The sequence below is a fragment of the Anser anser genome (assembly GCF_964211835.1).
Source record: "Anser anser genome assembly, chromosome: 5".
Taxonomy (NCBI): domain Eukaryota; kingdom Metazoa; phylum Chordata; class Aves; order Anseriformes; family Anatidae; genus Anser; species Anser anser.
The window spans coordinates 3,513,041-3,530,216 of record NC_139725.1 but is presented as its reverse complement, the minus strand read 5'-3'; the positions used below and the strand labels follow the sequence as shown (position 1 = coordinate 3,530,216).

At 40.4% G+C, this 17,176-nt stretch overlaps 2 protein-coding genes across 9 annotated transcripts in view; both read right to left on the bottom strand.

Annotated features, from left to right (window-relative positions):
• The window catches only part of NRIP3 (nuclear receptor interacting protein 3), a 30,176-nt gene extending 27,436 nt beyond the window's left edge, over positions 1 to 2,740 (bottom strand). Inside the window, exon 1 of the mRNA XM_083840020.1 lies at positions 331 to 2,740. Within this exon, the coding sequence (XP_083696146.1) occupies positions 331 to 408 (78 nt within the window). The 5' untranslated portion in view covers positions 409 to 2,740. The remainder of the gene's footprint in view (positions 1 to 330) is intronic.
• Positions 2,741 to 2,875: 135 nt separating this feature from the next.
• The window catches only part of SCUBE2 (signal peptide, CUB domain and EGF like domain containing 2), a 42,969-nt gene continuing 28,668 nt past the window's right edge, over positions 2,876 to 17,176 (bottom strand). For 6 of the 8 annotated variants that reach the window (XM_083839938.1, XM_083839945.1, XM_083839943.1 and 3 more), the window contains 7 exons: positions 15,799 to 15,969; positions 13,715 to 13,882; positions 11,080 to 11,241; positions 9,672 to 9,869; positions 8,916 to 9,068; positions 7,155 to 7,234; positions 2,876 to 6,369 (listed from right to left, as the gene is read on the bottom strand). In XM_083839938.1, the coding sequence (XP_083696064.1) occupies positions 6,217 to 6,369; positions 7,155 to 7,234; positions 8,916 to 9,068; positions 9,672 to 9,869; positions 11,080 to 11,241; positions 13,715 to 13,882; positions 15,799 to 15,969 (1,085 nt within the window). In that variant the 3' untranslated portion in view covers positions 2,876 to 6,216. The remainder of the gene's footprint in view (positions 6,370 to 7,154; positions 7,235 to 8,915; positions 9,069 to 9,671; positions 9,870 to 11,079; positions 11,242 to 13,714; positions 13,883 to 15,798; positions 15,970 to 17,176) is intronic. The other 2 variants (XM_083839940.1, XM_083839944.1) reach the window with 1 other exon arrangement.

Below are 17,176 nucleotides of genomic sequence, written 5' to 3'. Positions count from 1 at the left end.
GGCCAGCCCTGCCCACACTCATGCAGGGCTCTCTGCATCACCCCAAAACAGCAGCCTGCTGCCAGGACAGGGCACGGGGGGCTCCCACACATAAAGCCTGCTGCACCTACTCTTGACAGCAAACCACTCCTCCCAAGTTTGCAAGCCAGACCAGCTTGTTGCTTTTTTTTTTTTTTTTTAAAATTTCCACTCATTTTTTCCCCTCTCATAAATTGCATTTGTGTGCTGCTTTCATGACAGCTGTTTCGTCCATCTTATTCTCATCAGATGGATATGTACACTGCACACACACACAAGAACACACACTATGTATGTGTATGTTTAACATACCTCTACATTCTTCCAGCTCCTGAATTTATTTCCAGATAAAGATTCTCCATTCAATTCATGTCTCAGGCTCCTGTCCATGTTTAGTATTTTGTTCCATTTCTTCCAGCGCAGCAAGCGGGAGAGAATGCACAAACATGTTCAGGCTACCACTGCTGTATTAGATTAAGGCACAGATGAAACTTTCTCTAAACCTGGTCAAGCATAAATGTACACTACACTTAAACATCTCATGGATATTCATAGTGATCTTAGTACAGTATGAAATACTTGATCTAAGAAAAAACAACAAACTGCATCTCAAGTGACTGTTTCAGAATATTTCTGTTTCTAGTGTAACTTTCTCTCACCTTAAAACTATGCAGCCCTCATTTCCTGAACCTCAGAATCACCACAGATAGGATACTTCATGGCACGTAATTAAAATCCACATCTGTAAGTCTACAGTGCCTATTGAAGAAACACGTTCCAGCAAAAAAGCAGGCTTCAGTTGTGTTAGGTCAAATATAGTAGCCAGCCAGTGTGAAGGAGTTTCCTTAATAAATTCTGTATTTGTAGACACATTCAGTAAGGTAGAAGATTTCAAGGTTGTGCTCCTAGCTTATTCTGTTATGTTGTGTACTAAATGGGCTTTGCTACATACACCTCAAAAAAACTTTATTACTATTCACAGTGTTTAATCAGAACAGCTTTAGTGACAAATACATACTTAAATAGGAAGAGTTTAACTTTTTGTTTTTTGTTGTTTTTTTTTTTTAAGAACACTTTTAAACTACTTTACTAAACCACCTTAAAAGAGCAACATACAGAAAGTCACACAGAATTTGCACTGACTTGGAGAGAAACTGGATGAACTTACCTTCTGAAGGGGGAATCTGTCCCCTGAACACTAACTCCCGTTTTCCCCACAGGTGCTATATTTGTATCACTACTCATAGGTGTTTTACAGCAACAGCAGAATATATGTTGTAGAAAGTAGAGCTCCACAACAGAGCATAAAAATCTGCCCTACAAGCAAAAGAATTGTTCAAACTAAATGGGCAGCAGCAAGATCTGTTACAGGACACTGGCTCCAGAGATGCCTAGAAACAAACTTACTTGTACCAGCCTTCAGTTTGGCTCAGGTTCTTTAAAAGTACTCATCTGACTCCTCTAGCAACAGCCTTGCACATGCAAAGTTTGAATGGGGCATTATTAAAAGGAAGATAGGAAGTCTATGTACATTTAAGTCGTAACAGGTTTTACATTCAGCATCTATTGCATTTACAGGATGTCATCTATATAAATAGAAATGCAAATGTTTTTTTATCAAGTTTATTTAATGCAGAAATATTTGCAGACCACTATCCTTACATTCTCTTCCCAAGGATTATTATAATATCATTCCTTCCTGCTTACCCGCATCACACCTCCTGTGATTCCTTGGATTTAAACAAGCTTCAGATCTTGTTCTCTATATTTCATTATCACTTATTTCCATTATGTAAGCATCCAGAGGTCCCAGTCAGAATTTCAGCTCCACTGTTCTGAGAATTTGCTAGGTGGTTCATATCAATGTTCCCTGCCCTGGTGGCTGTCTGAGCCATCACTGCAACCTAGCACATGGCAGCATTCACAACATCATGCAGAATGACACTGGTTTTGGTTGTGATTAGCCTGGAGTCATCATACCATGACCTCTATATTCTTGTATGTCATTTACTTTGCTGTCTTTTCACTTCAACTGGTGTCAGCTTCCTACAGCTAACAGCTGAAATATATAGTTGTATCTTCCAAAACTGCACCAAATGAACCCAAATAGTTACATTAATTTAAAAAAAAAATAATCAGTCCTTGTGCTGTGATCAAAGGAAGCTGAGGATCAAACAAACAATTGAACAAATTTATGAGAAGACATAAGGATTATTTTTCTAAAATATTTGGATAGTTTGAGTATAACTAATAATCTCAATGTAGTATCACAAACAAATATAGAAAAATAGTATTGAGCTACTATTGAACAAGTCATTTGTAATTTCATATGATCTATTTTTTAATTATAAGAACAGTGAATTTAATGAAAAGCTCTAATGAAACAAGGGTGTAGTCAAAAATATTCTGGGAACTTATGTTTTAGCACAGGTTTTCACATTTTTTTAAGTTTGAACAAGTTTTAGAAAATAATCAGATTTATCTATAAAGTAATAAAATATTGAGGAGTTACTTTAGTCAGTTTACTCTGTCTCGATACAGACAGTCACAACAGGTCAGTTGATTCCAGCTCATCGTACAGGACTTGTTTTTAGCATAATTATTAGAATTAATATCAGGATAATTCTGGGCTTACACCAGCCAAAAACACGTGCACCACTAAATACACAAAGAATCATGTACTTGTGGGGTAAAGATGCAGGCTAATAATATACTACAGAAAACAGAATGCTATGGTAAGCAGATGTTCCCAGGATACAAAGTCTACCTGGTATGTGATAACTTGCTGCACAACCTTTCATTTTGTTACAAAACTATTATTTAGCACAGCAAAGACAACTAAAAATATTACCCAATGTTTTCATGCAACTAAAAGGACACTGGTTTATTTCTCTTATTAATACTAAATCTGAAACATTTTACATTAATTTACAATGAAGAAAAGATCCTTATGAATATCTCATGTAGGTGACATTAAGTCATCCAGTTAATGCTAATTATTTCAAAAAGTTAAATCCTGTTTTATAAGGTTAAACATTTTGAATTATTTCTTGCCAAAAAATAACATGTCTACAACCACACAGAAAGTAGAAACTCAGATTTCTACAGAGCCACTACCATTGCTACAAAATTACAATGCCAAGTGTTACAACATTCTGTAAGTTACCACTCTTCACAATATTTAAGATAGCAGAAATTCCCTCTCTACTTTCTACTGCATACACAGGATCTAAAGTAAAAGGGAGAATTTTCATTTATAATGTTAGGTAACAGAAGTGCTTCCAAATCATTTACTTTTTATGTAGAAAATGAACACAGCTATGGAACAAAAAGGATTTTTCCTCAAGAAAGGGCAGGTTCTTCTGCTCAGTCTTGGACCATACACCACATTGATATGCTCCTCTCCTTCCACATGCCTGAAGCTTCCGCAGACAGCAAAGAAAATGCCCCATGCACATGGGGGCAACAAAGAAGCAAAGCTGAGATCCTCTGTATGGACCAGAGGTGAGACACCAGTCCCAGAGCAGCTGTGCAGAGCAAAAACATCAGTGTACCTAACAAGATGAAGTGCAGTGGAACAAACCCAGAGCTCATATGCAGAGCAGGAAAGTCCAATTTCACCAACGAACAATATCTAGAAGTCTGAAAACATTGTTTTGTTTTCTTGAACCCTTGCTGAAAGCAATCGCTCTGATTTGCATGCCACTCAGCAACGTGAAACTGATCTGTAGCCTTCTTGTGAGGGAATTTAGCAAGAACTAGCTTGTGCCTCTTGTCAGAGAGCCCCCAAACCACAGCAGAGCCACGCTGCTGGGCTTGGTGAAGGTGCCCAGAAGCTGGCACATCACATTCCTCTCCTCCTGTGCCCCACACCAGCAGGCCTCTAACTCACCCATGCACTCAGGGCAGCACTGCAGCATCTCACTCATGTCAGTGTGTTCTGTTACCATATAGAGATGGTTGGTGGGTCACTGCAACTCACTGACATACTGCATCTGGCATGCGAAGCCTTGAACAGTAAAGAAGAGGGCTTTTCAGCCAAGGGGAAGCTATCTTCCTCACTGACCACACTGTCTCACACCGTCTTCTAGATAGCTGCTGTTCTCCCTCCTGGCATGGGCAGCAGGGGAGCCTGCTCAGGACAAAACATAGCAGCCAGAAAAGCACACAGACCTGCGTTCCTTTCCTCCCTTCTGCTGATCTACCCCCTGCCTCCCTACTCATCTCCCAGCCTCTTTTGCTCTCCCTTTTGCAGGTCTGGCAGTCCCATTCCTGGAAAAGGCACACACAGACAACACCTGAGCCAGGACAGGAGAGCCAGTGCAGCCAGCAAGGACACAGCTCTCCCTCTTCGCAGCAATTTCCCTTTTCCTCCCATGAGACCATGGTAATTCCTTCTGGGCAGTACTAAAAGCAACACAGTGTCAGTGGCACAAGGCCACTGTCCCTTTCCATCACACCATGATCAAGATGTGTCCTTACCACGTGACAGGCTGCAGTCTCATGTGCCACAGAATGGGGCTCTCACAGCATAACAGTTCAGCAAGGCTGTATTTGGTAGTGCTCATTTGCCCCTAACAATGCAGGCAAAAGATTCAAACCCTGGTTCTGCATGGGAGTTTCGTCTGTCACACTGTGGATATGGTATTATTCACATACAACAGTTAAATACCACATACCAATGTAATGAAACCCAGGGAGATACAAGCCCACATCTAAAAGAGGGAGCATTCATCCTGGCTACACTGCAAAACTTCAGTACCTTTCCTGAGGGGACACACACAAGAAGATCAGGGGCCACTAGGCCCCTCAGAGCACTGCCAGGGACCAACCCAGAAACATACAGGTCCACCTCCAAAGGAGTGGGACTGGGGTCATCTCCCTTCAAGACACAATGCCCAGAAGATACCTTATGCTGAGGAAATGGTTTGCATGGCCAGAGAACAGTGATGTAACATAAATGTGGACAGAAAAGCACTAAGAAAACAAAAAACATTCTGATCAACATAGTTCTCCCTTTCAGAATACCCATACCTCAAATGAGAAACACAACCTGAGGAAAAGGACCCAGAGTCTGGGAATCTTAAAATGGCATTTTACCGTAGATGGCTTCTATGGCTATGGTCTGAGCAATATCTTTGCACATCCACTTCTCTCCAACAAGAAAGGGAAAGCAGCCCTTCTCTGCCTAACATGGTCACTGCAAGGTGCTCAAACAAGGTAAGGGATAGGAGGATTGGGGCTCATATAAGAACCTTATACAGTTTTAAACCATGATGTACAAGAACATAATCTATCCAAAGCCTGCATTTGAAATGGTGCTTGCATGTTCAACTTGCAGGTGCTCAGGGGACAGAATTTTGTACTACTTGGAAAAGCCAGTATGTTATGCTGTCCCAGGGCTATGCACACAGAGAGCACTGGGATTTAGCTTAGAATCTGTTCTGTTGAAGCATTTGCAGTCAGCCCGAAATAGAAGCACCCAGTGGGTCAGGGTCTGCTTTTCATTTCTGTGGTGCCCTGCTATCATTCCGTTTAAAGCAGTAGGTGTCACTAGCATGAACACAGCATGATACAGATGCAGAGCATTCAAGCCAATATTCAGCCCTTTGCTTATTCATCCATATGCCTCATACAACACATAATTCAAAGAAAAAATACATGTTGTGCAATTCTCAGATTCACTGGCTTGGGTTAAAACCATTTCAATCTTAGTTCTGAATTTCCTCTACAACACAAGTTAAAAGAGACATCAAATTTGTTCCCATTTTCAGTGAGATTGAACATGATCCCAGCTTTGTAGAGGTAATATGCATTAACGGCAGCCCAGAGTTCAACCAAAACCACACCACTTAGCCTGTCTGTCCTCATTAACTTTTAGAGTTACTGATGAAACAACAGGGTAGAGCTCTACAAACTTCTGCTTGGCACCATTCAGTTACAGAAATTATGGTTAGTCTCTAATTCACAGACCCATGAAGTATCCTTGGTACCCAAAAGGTATTATCTGGAGAGGAATCAAAATTCTGTTCACCAAAATATTTATATTAGCTAAGAAAGCCAAACTCTGCCAAGAACACAGCTGGCAAGCTTCCCCAGAGTCTCTCTGCCAGTGTGTAAAGCACAGAAAGTAGGCCCACCTACCATAACCCCTCTGTGCATACCAATGACTTGTTAGTATTTTAAGTACAGTGTCAGCTATTTGTAAGGCCTCAAAAATCTGGAAACTTTAGAGCGCAGCAGCCGAATGAAGGATCTTGGGAACATCTCTCTTGACTCTTGGGCTGTGTACTTGAAGTAGTTTTGTGGATGCGCCAACACATCAAACAATGCTTTTATCAACTTCTTATCCTAGAAAAAGGAAAGCAGATATTTTACAGTAATTCCACAGAGAAATTAGGGTCAGTATCACCAAAGTCTAATGACCAGTCAACTGACAAAAGGCTATGGGCATTTTACTTCTCAAGTAAAAATGTCTTGGGAGTTCAGACTAGCAGAGCAAGGCTGACATTGACATTCAGGCCCCAGAGAATTCACTGGAATTTCACATTTGTTTTTAGTAGTGCCAGGATTTCTCCCTTTCTCATACTTCCAAGAACGGCAAAGAAAAACAACAAACAAACAAACAAAAAAACACACAAAAAAAACACCCTGGAGCAAATATTCAGCAAAAGAAAAGTCTGCTTGAAATGACATCCACTCATCTTGCCTATTTGACTATCTCCTAACCAAGGTCGAACCAAGTGAAATCCACCAAGAGATTTTTCACACAGGAAGGAAAAGCCGTTGCTAATCTATGGGACATGAGTAGCAGCACCAAGTACTTCTGCAATCCCACATCCCTCAGTTTGCTCTCTGACTCCTGCCAGCACCGCCTACATTAGGTCCAAGGGGCTACCTTTATCACAAAAAGCTATAGATTTTCCTAGAAGGTCTGATCCACTTTAATATCCCTGGGCAAAGGGTCTCTAATCCACTGCTCAGAACAGTCAGGATGTGCTGATTCACCACTTCCCTGAAGTAGCATGTGTCTACTGCATCAAGGAGCAGAACAGATGCAGAGCAGCAGGCAACCTCACTAGTACATAATAGTGTTACTTTCAATCAAAAGCAACATTTTAGTGGAAGGAATATACCTTGAGTATTTCTTGATGATTTTCAGATGCATAAAGTCTACCATCCCGAACGATGTCTTCTATTAGTTCTTGGTAATCCTCTATTGAAAATGCACAAGAGAGTCATTTGCAGGTTCATTTCACTTACATATTCAATACCTCACTTGGTTACACATGAAAGCCCTACCCCCAGAAGAACCAATAGTATCTGACTCTCATTATTAGCAGTTGGAATGTATTCCAAATACTTTTCTGTAAATAAGCTGCAAATACTGTGTACTATGAAAACAAAGTTTACTCTGCTGAGCTGTTCTGCATCTATCTGTCAAAATCAAAAGAAATTAAAATGCACCTAGGACTGTAGCACACATTGTAAGAGAGTAGCCTGCTTTAATTCAGCCGCACTGCTGAAACTTAGCTGTAAATACTCACAACCCATTCTTGACTCCTTTCTACAAGAGAAAAAAAAAGTAAGAGGAAGCTTTCTTAAAAGGCAACCCCCCTGGTCAATCCAAATTTGAAAAGCTTCAAAAGGAGTGGTGTTCCCTGAAAAATGATCTGCTCTTGATGAAACTCTGCAGACCACCATGGAGGGCTATTCCTCCACAACTACCCTAGTGTGAACAGAAATGCTCCACATTACTTTCACATCGCTCATGCTGAGGGGCTAAGCCTCAGCTCCAGTCTTTCCCCAGTGACTCTGACAATGACAGCTGAAAAGAAGCCAGAATGGCAAGAGTTTCAAATATACGTATTTTTCTCCTCCACTACACCTGCCACTACTTCACAAACACATTTCTAAGTCAGCCTGTGAGATTCAGAAGCAAAAGACTCAATGCCAGCAAATATCCCAGATCAGTTCCTGCACTGCTGTTCCTGCTGCACCTGCAGTGTGCTGCACCACAAGTATCCTTGCTCTAAGACTGTGGAACTCTCCTCCCTTCCCCTACAGACTATTTGCAGGGGCAATGCAACCTCCAGTCTGCCTGGCCCTCAAAATACCATTCTAAAACCTGGTGGCTGGAGCTTTCCTACCTTTGTTTTAATATTAAAGGGAAATAGCTCTAAGAATATAAGCATTAATATGCATGGTTTACACAGCTTGTAGGCATGACAGAGCACTGGCCTGCATGTACAGAATGACCTGGTAATAGTGGTCAAGTAAGCATGTTTCACAAAAGTTTTCCAGAAAGGGTCAAATGCTATAGTGCAGGAAGCACCATTTTTGAGAGGTTTTATTCTGTAGTAAAGTGTCTACTCTCAACAGCTTTGCAGCGCAATTCCCAGAACTCCCAGCCCACAAAACTATGTGGGGGTGAACATCTCGAGGGGCCTGGCCTGAACAAAATAGCTCTGATACTAGATTACAGCTGGTAGCAGTGACATGATACATGACAGAAGCACTTGGGCTCTGCCCAGTTCCTAAGCAGGGGCAATCTGCCACCTGAAGTAACTCAAAATTGGGAAGGCATAAAGATGCATAAAAACCAGATGAAGGCTCTGAGTTCTGCATTTTTCCTGTGCAAGTCAGAGCCCAGAATCCCAGCTGTTTGTTTAGGTCTGTGGAAGACTGGAAATATGATTGCACTTAAGACTGCAGTTCAATTGAGAGATCCTTAAACTATCTATAAATGAAAACAGCTACTGGAAGCAGTCTGATAGTGACACTGCTGAGAGTGCTGGGTTACCCCGCTTCTCAGCAGGGTCAAGGAGCCCACAAGGAGTTCTGCACTGCTACAGCTGCACTAGTCCACATATGCTCAGCTGTTCACATCCACTTACCATCATACGTTACGTAAGGAACCTGGAATCCTTTGGCACTGTTCCCTTCGTTTGACTTGAACTGGATCCACAGCTTCTTAGACCTAGAAGTGAAAGCTATAGGGCGTTCGTAGGTTTGACAGGTTTCGTAGGTGGTCACTGAATTAGAGGAAGCTTTCAAAGAAAACACACAATAGGCAGTTATCTGACAATGCTTCACACTAATTAATATTTAGAAAATATGTTAAACTAGTACGACAAGAAATACATGCTCTTTTTTTCTAAAAAAAAAAAAAAGGGAAAAACTCATGTGGCAGGCCATCAGTAGATGGCAGGACATCAATGACTGACTTTTCCGTCCCTGAATATTTTCCCTTGCTCTAAAAAACAGTCTACCGCTTGAAAGATGTGCTTATACTAGAAACTGAAGCTGTTTATTCACAGACCAAACACCTATAGCGACTAGCAAGCATCCCTTCTTTCCTAATCCAGGCTAGCATTGCTTCACATAATTCATGACTAGTTAGCTAGAACCATCTATCCGTTCTTAAGAACATTTCTCTCAGAGTTCACTGACACATTATAGCCTTGCAACCTTGTTTCATCTGAGCAGCATTGCCAAACAGAATTTCTCAATTTGGCATTAAAAGAAATCACTACTCTTAAGCACAAGACAGCTGTGGTACATTTAGTTTTTACAAAGAGCAATACATATGAGAAGCCTGTGTTGAATATTGAGATAGAAACCATATGCCTCAGTAGGTATTTTACACTTACAGCTTTTTCGCATCACCAGGTAATCTCCACACTCATCTTCTATCGGTAGAAATATCTCAGGAACCACAATTAGAATACGGCGTTTTGGGGGTGGGTTAATATTCCAGGTACATTCAGCGTTTGCAGGATAGTCCCCAGGATAGTTTGGTGATTCAATATATCCAGTGTAATCTCCCAGTTCACCTCCACACTGCCTATCTAAAAAAGCAATATAATATACAGGACTGTGCAAAGTGAGGGTATCCTTCAGCTCTTTCTACAGGCACTGTCAGAAATAGTACATGAGTGACAGGCACACAAACTTCTATTTGCATCTGAGGCAGGTACTTTGCCAATTTCAATTCACATTGAATTGAAGCATGCCTACTTCTGCCTTTATGGTTTAATCAATGTTAAGAAATAAAAATATAAATTATTCCCTGTTAACATAGCAGGTCAACCAAGCCATAGCCAAGTAGCAAAGCACTTGTAAAATGACATAAAAGTGGTCAAAGCAAGGATGCTCCACTTGCTTGTACCAGACAGGATGGGTTTTGGTTTTTTTGTGTGTGTTTTTTGTTGGTTTGTAAAAGTATCAGCTGAAGTCTAACTGGAGTCTGCTGTGTAATGCTCAAGTACCATGTCTGTAGCAACACAAATAGGGAGTACAGCAGGCCTTTTCCTTTCACAGATCAGCACACCAGCAGTTAGAGAGGGTGTGACCCATGCAGGATTCTTTTCCTGCACTCCCCAACTCTGTGTGGCCACACGGGTCTAAGCACTACAGAATCCTAACAGCAGTGTGTGGGTGTGACATGCTCAGGGAGCAGAGTCTCTAAGAGAGACACATGCAGCTCCCAGAAACATGTTTAAATATATGCATGTAAGTGTATATATATCTATGTGTTTATACATGTCTGAGGTTCTTCTGAAGAGTTGCCTCTCTGCCTCCCTTTCTAATTTACCCTCAACTTCTCATACTACAGCTACCATAATCTAGAACAGCGGCTCTTTTTGTAATTGCCTCTTTCAGAGGTTGTTACTAAGAGCAAATGTTCACTAGATGTAGTAAAGTTTTGTGAACCAACTTCCATTCCTTTTATAGAAAAGAAAGAAATTAGGATGCTGAGAACATAAATTCGGTCTGCTATATCTTTGAAGAGAGGATTTAATAGCAAGACCAGAGTGACCAAGTACCAACAGGCACAATCATCACTTACCTTAAAAAGAATGATGAAACCAGTTTGCAGACATGGTCTCCCATGAATCTTAATAAGTCATGTGGGATGAGATGCAAGCGGGCAGTACACTGCCTTCTCTCCAAGCTCCCTGGAGCAAAGCTAAATTTTGCCCTCAAGGCCACTTGGAATATTAATGGCCCGGTCTTTTTATTTATAACAAACGATCGAAATGATCTTGCTATACTTACTTTTGCACTGTGTTACATTTGTGGACCCATCAAAATCTGTAGTGGTGTTTCCAGGGCACGAAATGCAGAAATTTTGTCCAAATTCAGGTTGGTATGTCCCAACTATACAGCGAATACACCGATGAGTTGTAGTATTATAAAAATGGCCAGGTGAACACTGAACTGGAGGGTATTTAAACAGGCAGCACAGTTTAAAAAAAAAAGTGGCAGTAATATATTACAAAGTAATTTTATGCATTTCTATAGGACCTATTTTAATAACTGAAGTCTCATATTTTTAAACTACTAGAGCAGTAAAGCAGAGGTAAATGAACAGATTTTAATTTACATGGTCACTCAGTGCAAGTTCAAACATCCCAAATGCAGTAATGTAGAGCAGTTGTGTGGAAGCAGTAACAAAAGATATGGGAGACTGAGTATAACCAGCACGATTTTGAAAGCATGACACTGCGCAAAATAGTGTCTTACCAAATGGCCTAGCCACCAATATTTACATGTAAGATGAACAGCAAGTTCATCCTTTCTTCATTGCTAGCTTATGCCAAGCAGCACTTGCGTTGCAGCCACATGCCAGTGTACCACTGTGATCAGTTCACCAAAAGCAGAGGTTGAAAACTTTTGTCCTCTACAGCTGGCAGGTTGCATCAACAGTAGCGACTATACAGGTATCTTGCGTTCCTCTCTCATGATCACACTGTCTTACAACAGCAGGTCATGACTCGGGGTACAGCCACCTCCACCAGATCTCTCGCTACTTTATTTCATCGCGTCACTCAAATCATCACAAAACCTAGACATGTAACATATAACCCAGACCTGCAAGTACCTCCTGCATCACCAAAATGAGACCCCACTCTGATTTACAAATGCTTTTATAAACATAAAAGATTGTATGGGGGTTTTAGACATGAATTAGGGAAAAAGTCCTTCCTAGCAGACCTGCAACTCCTTATTCTTGTTCCCCAGAACACAGGTAGGAAGTTTTTCTTCATATACAGAATACATATACATATATACATATACAGAACACAGAACTCCAGACACCTTCCTTATGTCTCTAGTATGGTCTTTTCACTTGATTTTGCTTAGCTATCCTAAGACCATCATCATTTGTACTGATACCTAACAGAAAGCAGTCAAGAGCAAGAGCCATATATTACCTTTGCTCTCAACTCTATCCCCACGTTGTTTCTTTGTGCGACTAATGAAAATCTTTTCCTATTCCTCCTGCCTTGCTTGGCAACTTTACCATTCTCAGCTTGACTTCTAAATGATCTACTACGTTACCTTTCAAATGTAGTTTTCTACGTTGTACAGTCCCTTTTTTTCCCCCTATTCCTTTCAGTCTCTGCTTACTCCCAAATAAGTACTGTTGTTAAGATTTGTATTCAGCTAGCTCAGTCTGGAGTCCTTCCCTACATGCTCCACCCGCACCACCTAATCCAAACACTTCAGATACAAATTCCAAATTGTTCTTGCACCTGTGATTTCAGATCTCATTTGGCCTCTTACACAACAAATCCCTGAACTATTCATTCCAGTTAACACAAAAATTCCTTGAATCTCAATTCTTATTTGAAAACTGAACCTCGTTTACAGACCTATTTTCATTTGTGTTAAGTGAAACAGAAATCAGTTCTTCTTATCTTGATCCAAGGTTTTTGACCATTTTTAGCACTGTAGCTTCACAAAATTAACTATGAAAGTATTAACTATTTGTGGATTCAGTGACTCTTTGCTGAAGAAATCTGTTAACTATCACATTACTACCAGTAGTATTAATTCTTCAAGCATACTGCAAGATTTGTCTATTATGTTGCAATTCTCAATAATAGACATATTGACACGAGAGAGATCTCTTTATCCAAATCACCACCAAATGCTTGCATCATGATCTTATTTTTATCCCTTATTTCTACTTTATGACAATAGATTTTCTATTAACATTTTACTTTTTCTGCATGGTTATTTTGATATAAGTGATATTCTTTTATCCATGCTTTAATACATTGAGTAAACCCCTATACCGATTAACACTTCCTCTCTCCCCATTTGCACATACTTTATCAGTGTTTTCAAACACAGCTTCATAGCTCTTTCATTTTTCTTTCTTTTTAGATAACTAAAATGCTAACAAGAAATCTCTTCATTCTTAGAGGTCTCATCTCCCCTCCTGATTTTCACTTCTGTGAGGAAAACCTTGGGAGCTGATTGACCACAGATCTACTGCGGTCAAGTTTAGAGGACCATCTGAGGTACTGTACAGTTAAATCAAATGATGGCTTTTTACTTAGTTTTTAGGCATTCAATCCATTATGAACATGAATAAGCCATTGATTTTTTTTTTGAGACTTTTTTTTCCCTTGTCATTCCTTTACATAGCTCTTCACAGATCAATCACTTCACTGAACATCTTCTATGCATCTCTCAGTCGCTCCTTAAGAATTATATAAAAATCAGTTAGAAAAAGACTTGAGGCTTTATTGAGCTTCCTTGCAGCTGGGCCAGGCCAGCCAACTATTACACCCCTAGAAGGAGACCCTGGGAAGGAAAACCACCCTTAGAACACCCCACTTGTAGCAGCAGCAGTAGCTTTTCCCTCAGAGCATTACAGTTCATCATATCTTGATCTTACCTTTGGTCTCGCAGTCCTGAAACAAGGATGCACTGGTGTGTCTTGTCATTAGTCCTCCTCCACAGGGAAAGCAGGATACTCGACCAGCTTCAGGCTGGTATGTTCCAAGGGGACATGGTAGACAGGGTTTAAAGCCATCAGGGGAATAATCACCTGGTGAGCACTGATCTAGAGGAAGAAAAACACACTTGCTTCAACATGTACATTATATGTGAAGATATGTTAACAAGCCTGCACAGGACCCAAAACCCCATGGTGCAAATGATTTCCTCTTTATTTGGGAAGCATGGGCCAGGATTTCAGAGTTGAATGCAAACAACAGATAGACTCAATAAATACACTCCACTCTGTAAACATGAAATAGGTACTGATAACCTCTGGTGCTGGTGAGCTCTTCTGTGGACTGGAATGGATTTCACACTTTATTGCAAGGATGCACTGGACACTAAGCCTGTCAAGTACTCTCTGGTAATCTGTACAGAGTGATAATGTAGTGATTAGCTCCTCTTTCTAGCTAAGTATCTCTTGCCCCCTCCCCCCCCCCCAACAAACAAACAAAGTACTGAAATTAAGCCATCAAAAGTGTACTACCAAAATTCTAAAAGTATTTTAATCTTAGTAATTGGTGAATCATCATACTTCATAGCCATTAATGTTACTGAATTGGCCTAAGACCTCAATCACAAGGAATTGTGCAAACTCAATAAACATTAAGCATATCTCAAAGACCTTTAAAGCAGAAATATTCTTGCCATTTCTCCAGTCCCCAATCTTGGATAATGATTATCCGTGCGCTAGATTACTGTGTTCTGTATGGTGCACGGATAGCATTAACTCAATCAGATTGGTTTTACTTGAGCACACCCTAATATTAACTAAAAAACCCAAGGGTATTTATGGATATCTGAAAAAATATCTGTTTTTCAAACTATTCACAAAAGAACTAATTTCAGTGCCGGTATTTAATAATTACCCTGCTCTAGAAGGCACAAAATAGTGTTGCAGTTGTTCAGCTGCACTGAAAAATTCTGTCCTTTTAAAGACCTGTTACGATAATAAACTGTTAGTTTTAGTTTATAGCTCCAATAAATCACCCAGTGAATAGCTGTTTTGTTAGGAAGTTAAATTGGCCTTGGCTTCATTTCAGGATATATGACTAACAACAAGCAGGGTATTAACTACCGGTCATGATCAATGATGAAGAATTTTGTTTACTGCTGATTTCACTGAGTGGAATAGTGAGTGTTCCTCCTCAACTTAAAAATAAAATACGGCTGAATTAAGCAATGTTCTGTAGCTTATCAATGAAAGCTAGTGAGGAATGAGACCATCTTAGCTCTTGATTCTAACTTTTTCCACCACACATCACTTTTGCTTTCATAAGTACACACATTCGTTTGCTCCCAAGCTTTTCAAGTCTTTCTTCATTTTATAAACATTTCTACAGAACACTCATCTCTGTACTGTTTGTGCAACTTGACAAACATGAACGAATTAAGGCTTTCACTGTAACAATCCTAGTGAAGTAAGGAAAGACTATCTACAATTCTGCATCAAGGAAACACAATCAGGGTTAGTAAAGGTGATTCTGAGAGGTGGCTACCTATTTCAGGAACCTAGAAGCAACAAAAAGATCAGCGCAAATCTCCTTCCCCGCAAAAGAACTATGGTCAATCCATCCTCTAAGTGGCCTCACTAGGGGCTGTCTGCCCTCTGCTCTGCTCACTTAACCTTTTTCCCCATAATTTTCATCCCAATTATGTGAAAATGTTACATTTGAGAATCTATGCCATCAGATCTCTCGACAACTTTACCATCTGCATCTCACTTGCCTTGAAAGCTCATGTTGTAAAATTGAAAAGCTCCCTGTGGAATAAAATTGAAGTGATCTAAATATTTCAGAATTATTTTGCAAAAACTGCAATTTTTGGAAATTTGCATCAAGTAGACAAGCACTAGAAGTTCTCCTTGAACATCACTGAGACACTGAACATGGGGCATCTTTTCAGGCATTGTGCAACTGAACTCTAACAGCAAGAGAAAGAAGGGGCAGAAGCATTGGATGGTTTGTTTCTGTGCCTTACCTCCACATTGAGACACACTGTGAGCTCCAGCTAATTTTTGGTTTCCAGGATTCTGAGGACTGGGGCAAGAGTCACAAGTTATTTGTCCTTCCTCATCCTGGTAAGTTCCATTAGGGCATAAAACACAGCTTTCTCGTTCCCCATCATAGTATGATCCCATACTGCAGCTAACTAGCAACAAGAAAAAATATCGGGTCACTAACATTTTGAGTTTGTGGGCTCAAAGCCAAATTAGATGGTCAAGCAGCTAAACTATCTCAAGTACAAGGTGATACAAGGACTACATCTGCATAAGCATTACAGATGACCAAGTGTCAGAATTGCAATTTGGCAGTTTCCGTGGCACAAAGAAGGCTGACATTTCATTTCAGTTTTGTTGGTGTTAACCTGAGGTCCATTAAGCAGCACAGGAGCTAAACTTCAACTGCTTCCCTGCTATCTTTTACCTGCACAGGGTTCCCCTGTGATGCACTGTGGCAGTTCAGCAGGAACTGTATCTGTGACTGTGACAGTGCCCACAAAGAAACACAGGAACAAGACAGTGAAAGGCAGAACTGCATAAAGTCAGCCTGAGCCAAAATAAAATGTTTCTGATTGACCTGTACAGATCAATTCAAGAATTTAATTTTGATTTTCCTAAAAGGCGGCAACTCCCAAAAAAAAACAGCAAAAGAAAAAGAAAAGTCCAGCTAAGGTTTCCCACCAACACTGTAATGGGGTATCCAAAACCAACTTTAATAAGCTTTGTACAGTTGTGGCCTACAGTTGTAAACTAGCTTGGAGAGAGAAAAGCCCAGTAGTTAAAGATTAAGGGGAGGAAAGGACAGGCTGGTCCAATGTGGAAACAAAGCCATGTGATGTCTACCTGTCTCTTTCAGTAGGAATTACTGCTTAAAAGTAAGAATCTGTGTTCAGGCAACAGCAGCCTGCAGGAGGCAAACCAGACTAGCAGAGGAGTCCAAGTGGACAAGCAATTGGCCTGTGTGTCCATGGGCTTTTGGTTCATAGGATACAGATTTAGTTGTTTATGGTCTAAGAAATATGTTGGTTTCTTTTACATGACTACATCACGAAGCTTTTCTAAGCAGCACAATTTGAGCCAACAACACGTTCCCTGTAAACTGCTCCCAGTTCTTCTCCAGAGAGAAGTTCCAAACACAGACCACTCATCTATAATCCCAACTCAAGCACAGAGCAGGGGTAATGAGGAAAGCACGTTTAAAAGCTCACAGCACCCACCAGGACCCAGTTTATCATAACAAACAGACCTGGTGTTAGGCTTAATTACAGTACCAATAGGCTTAATTATAGTACCATTAATTATAGGGACAGCGTAAACACACAAATCATCCCACAGAAATCCATAGGATTGTGCATG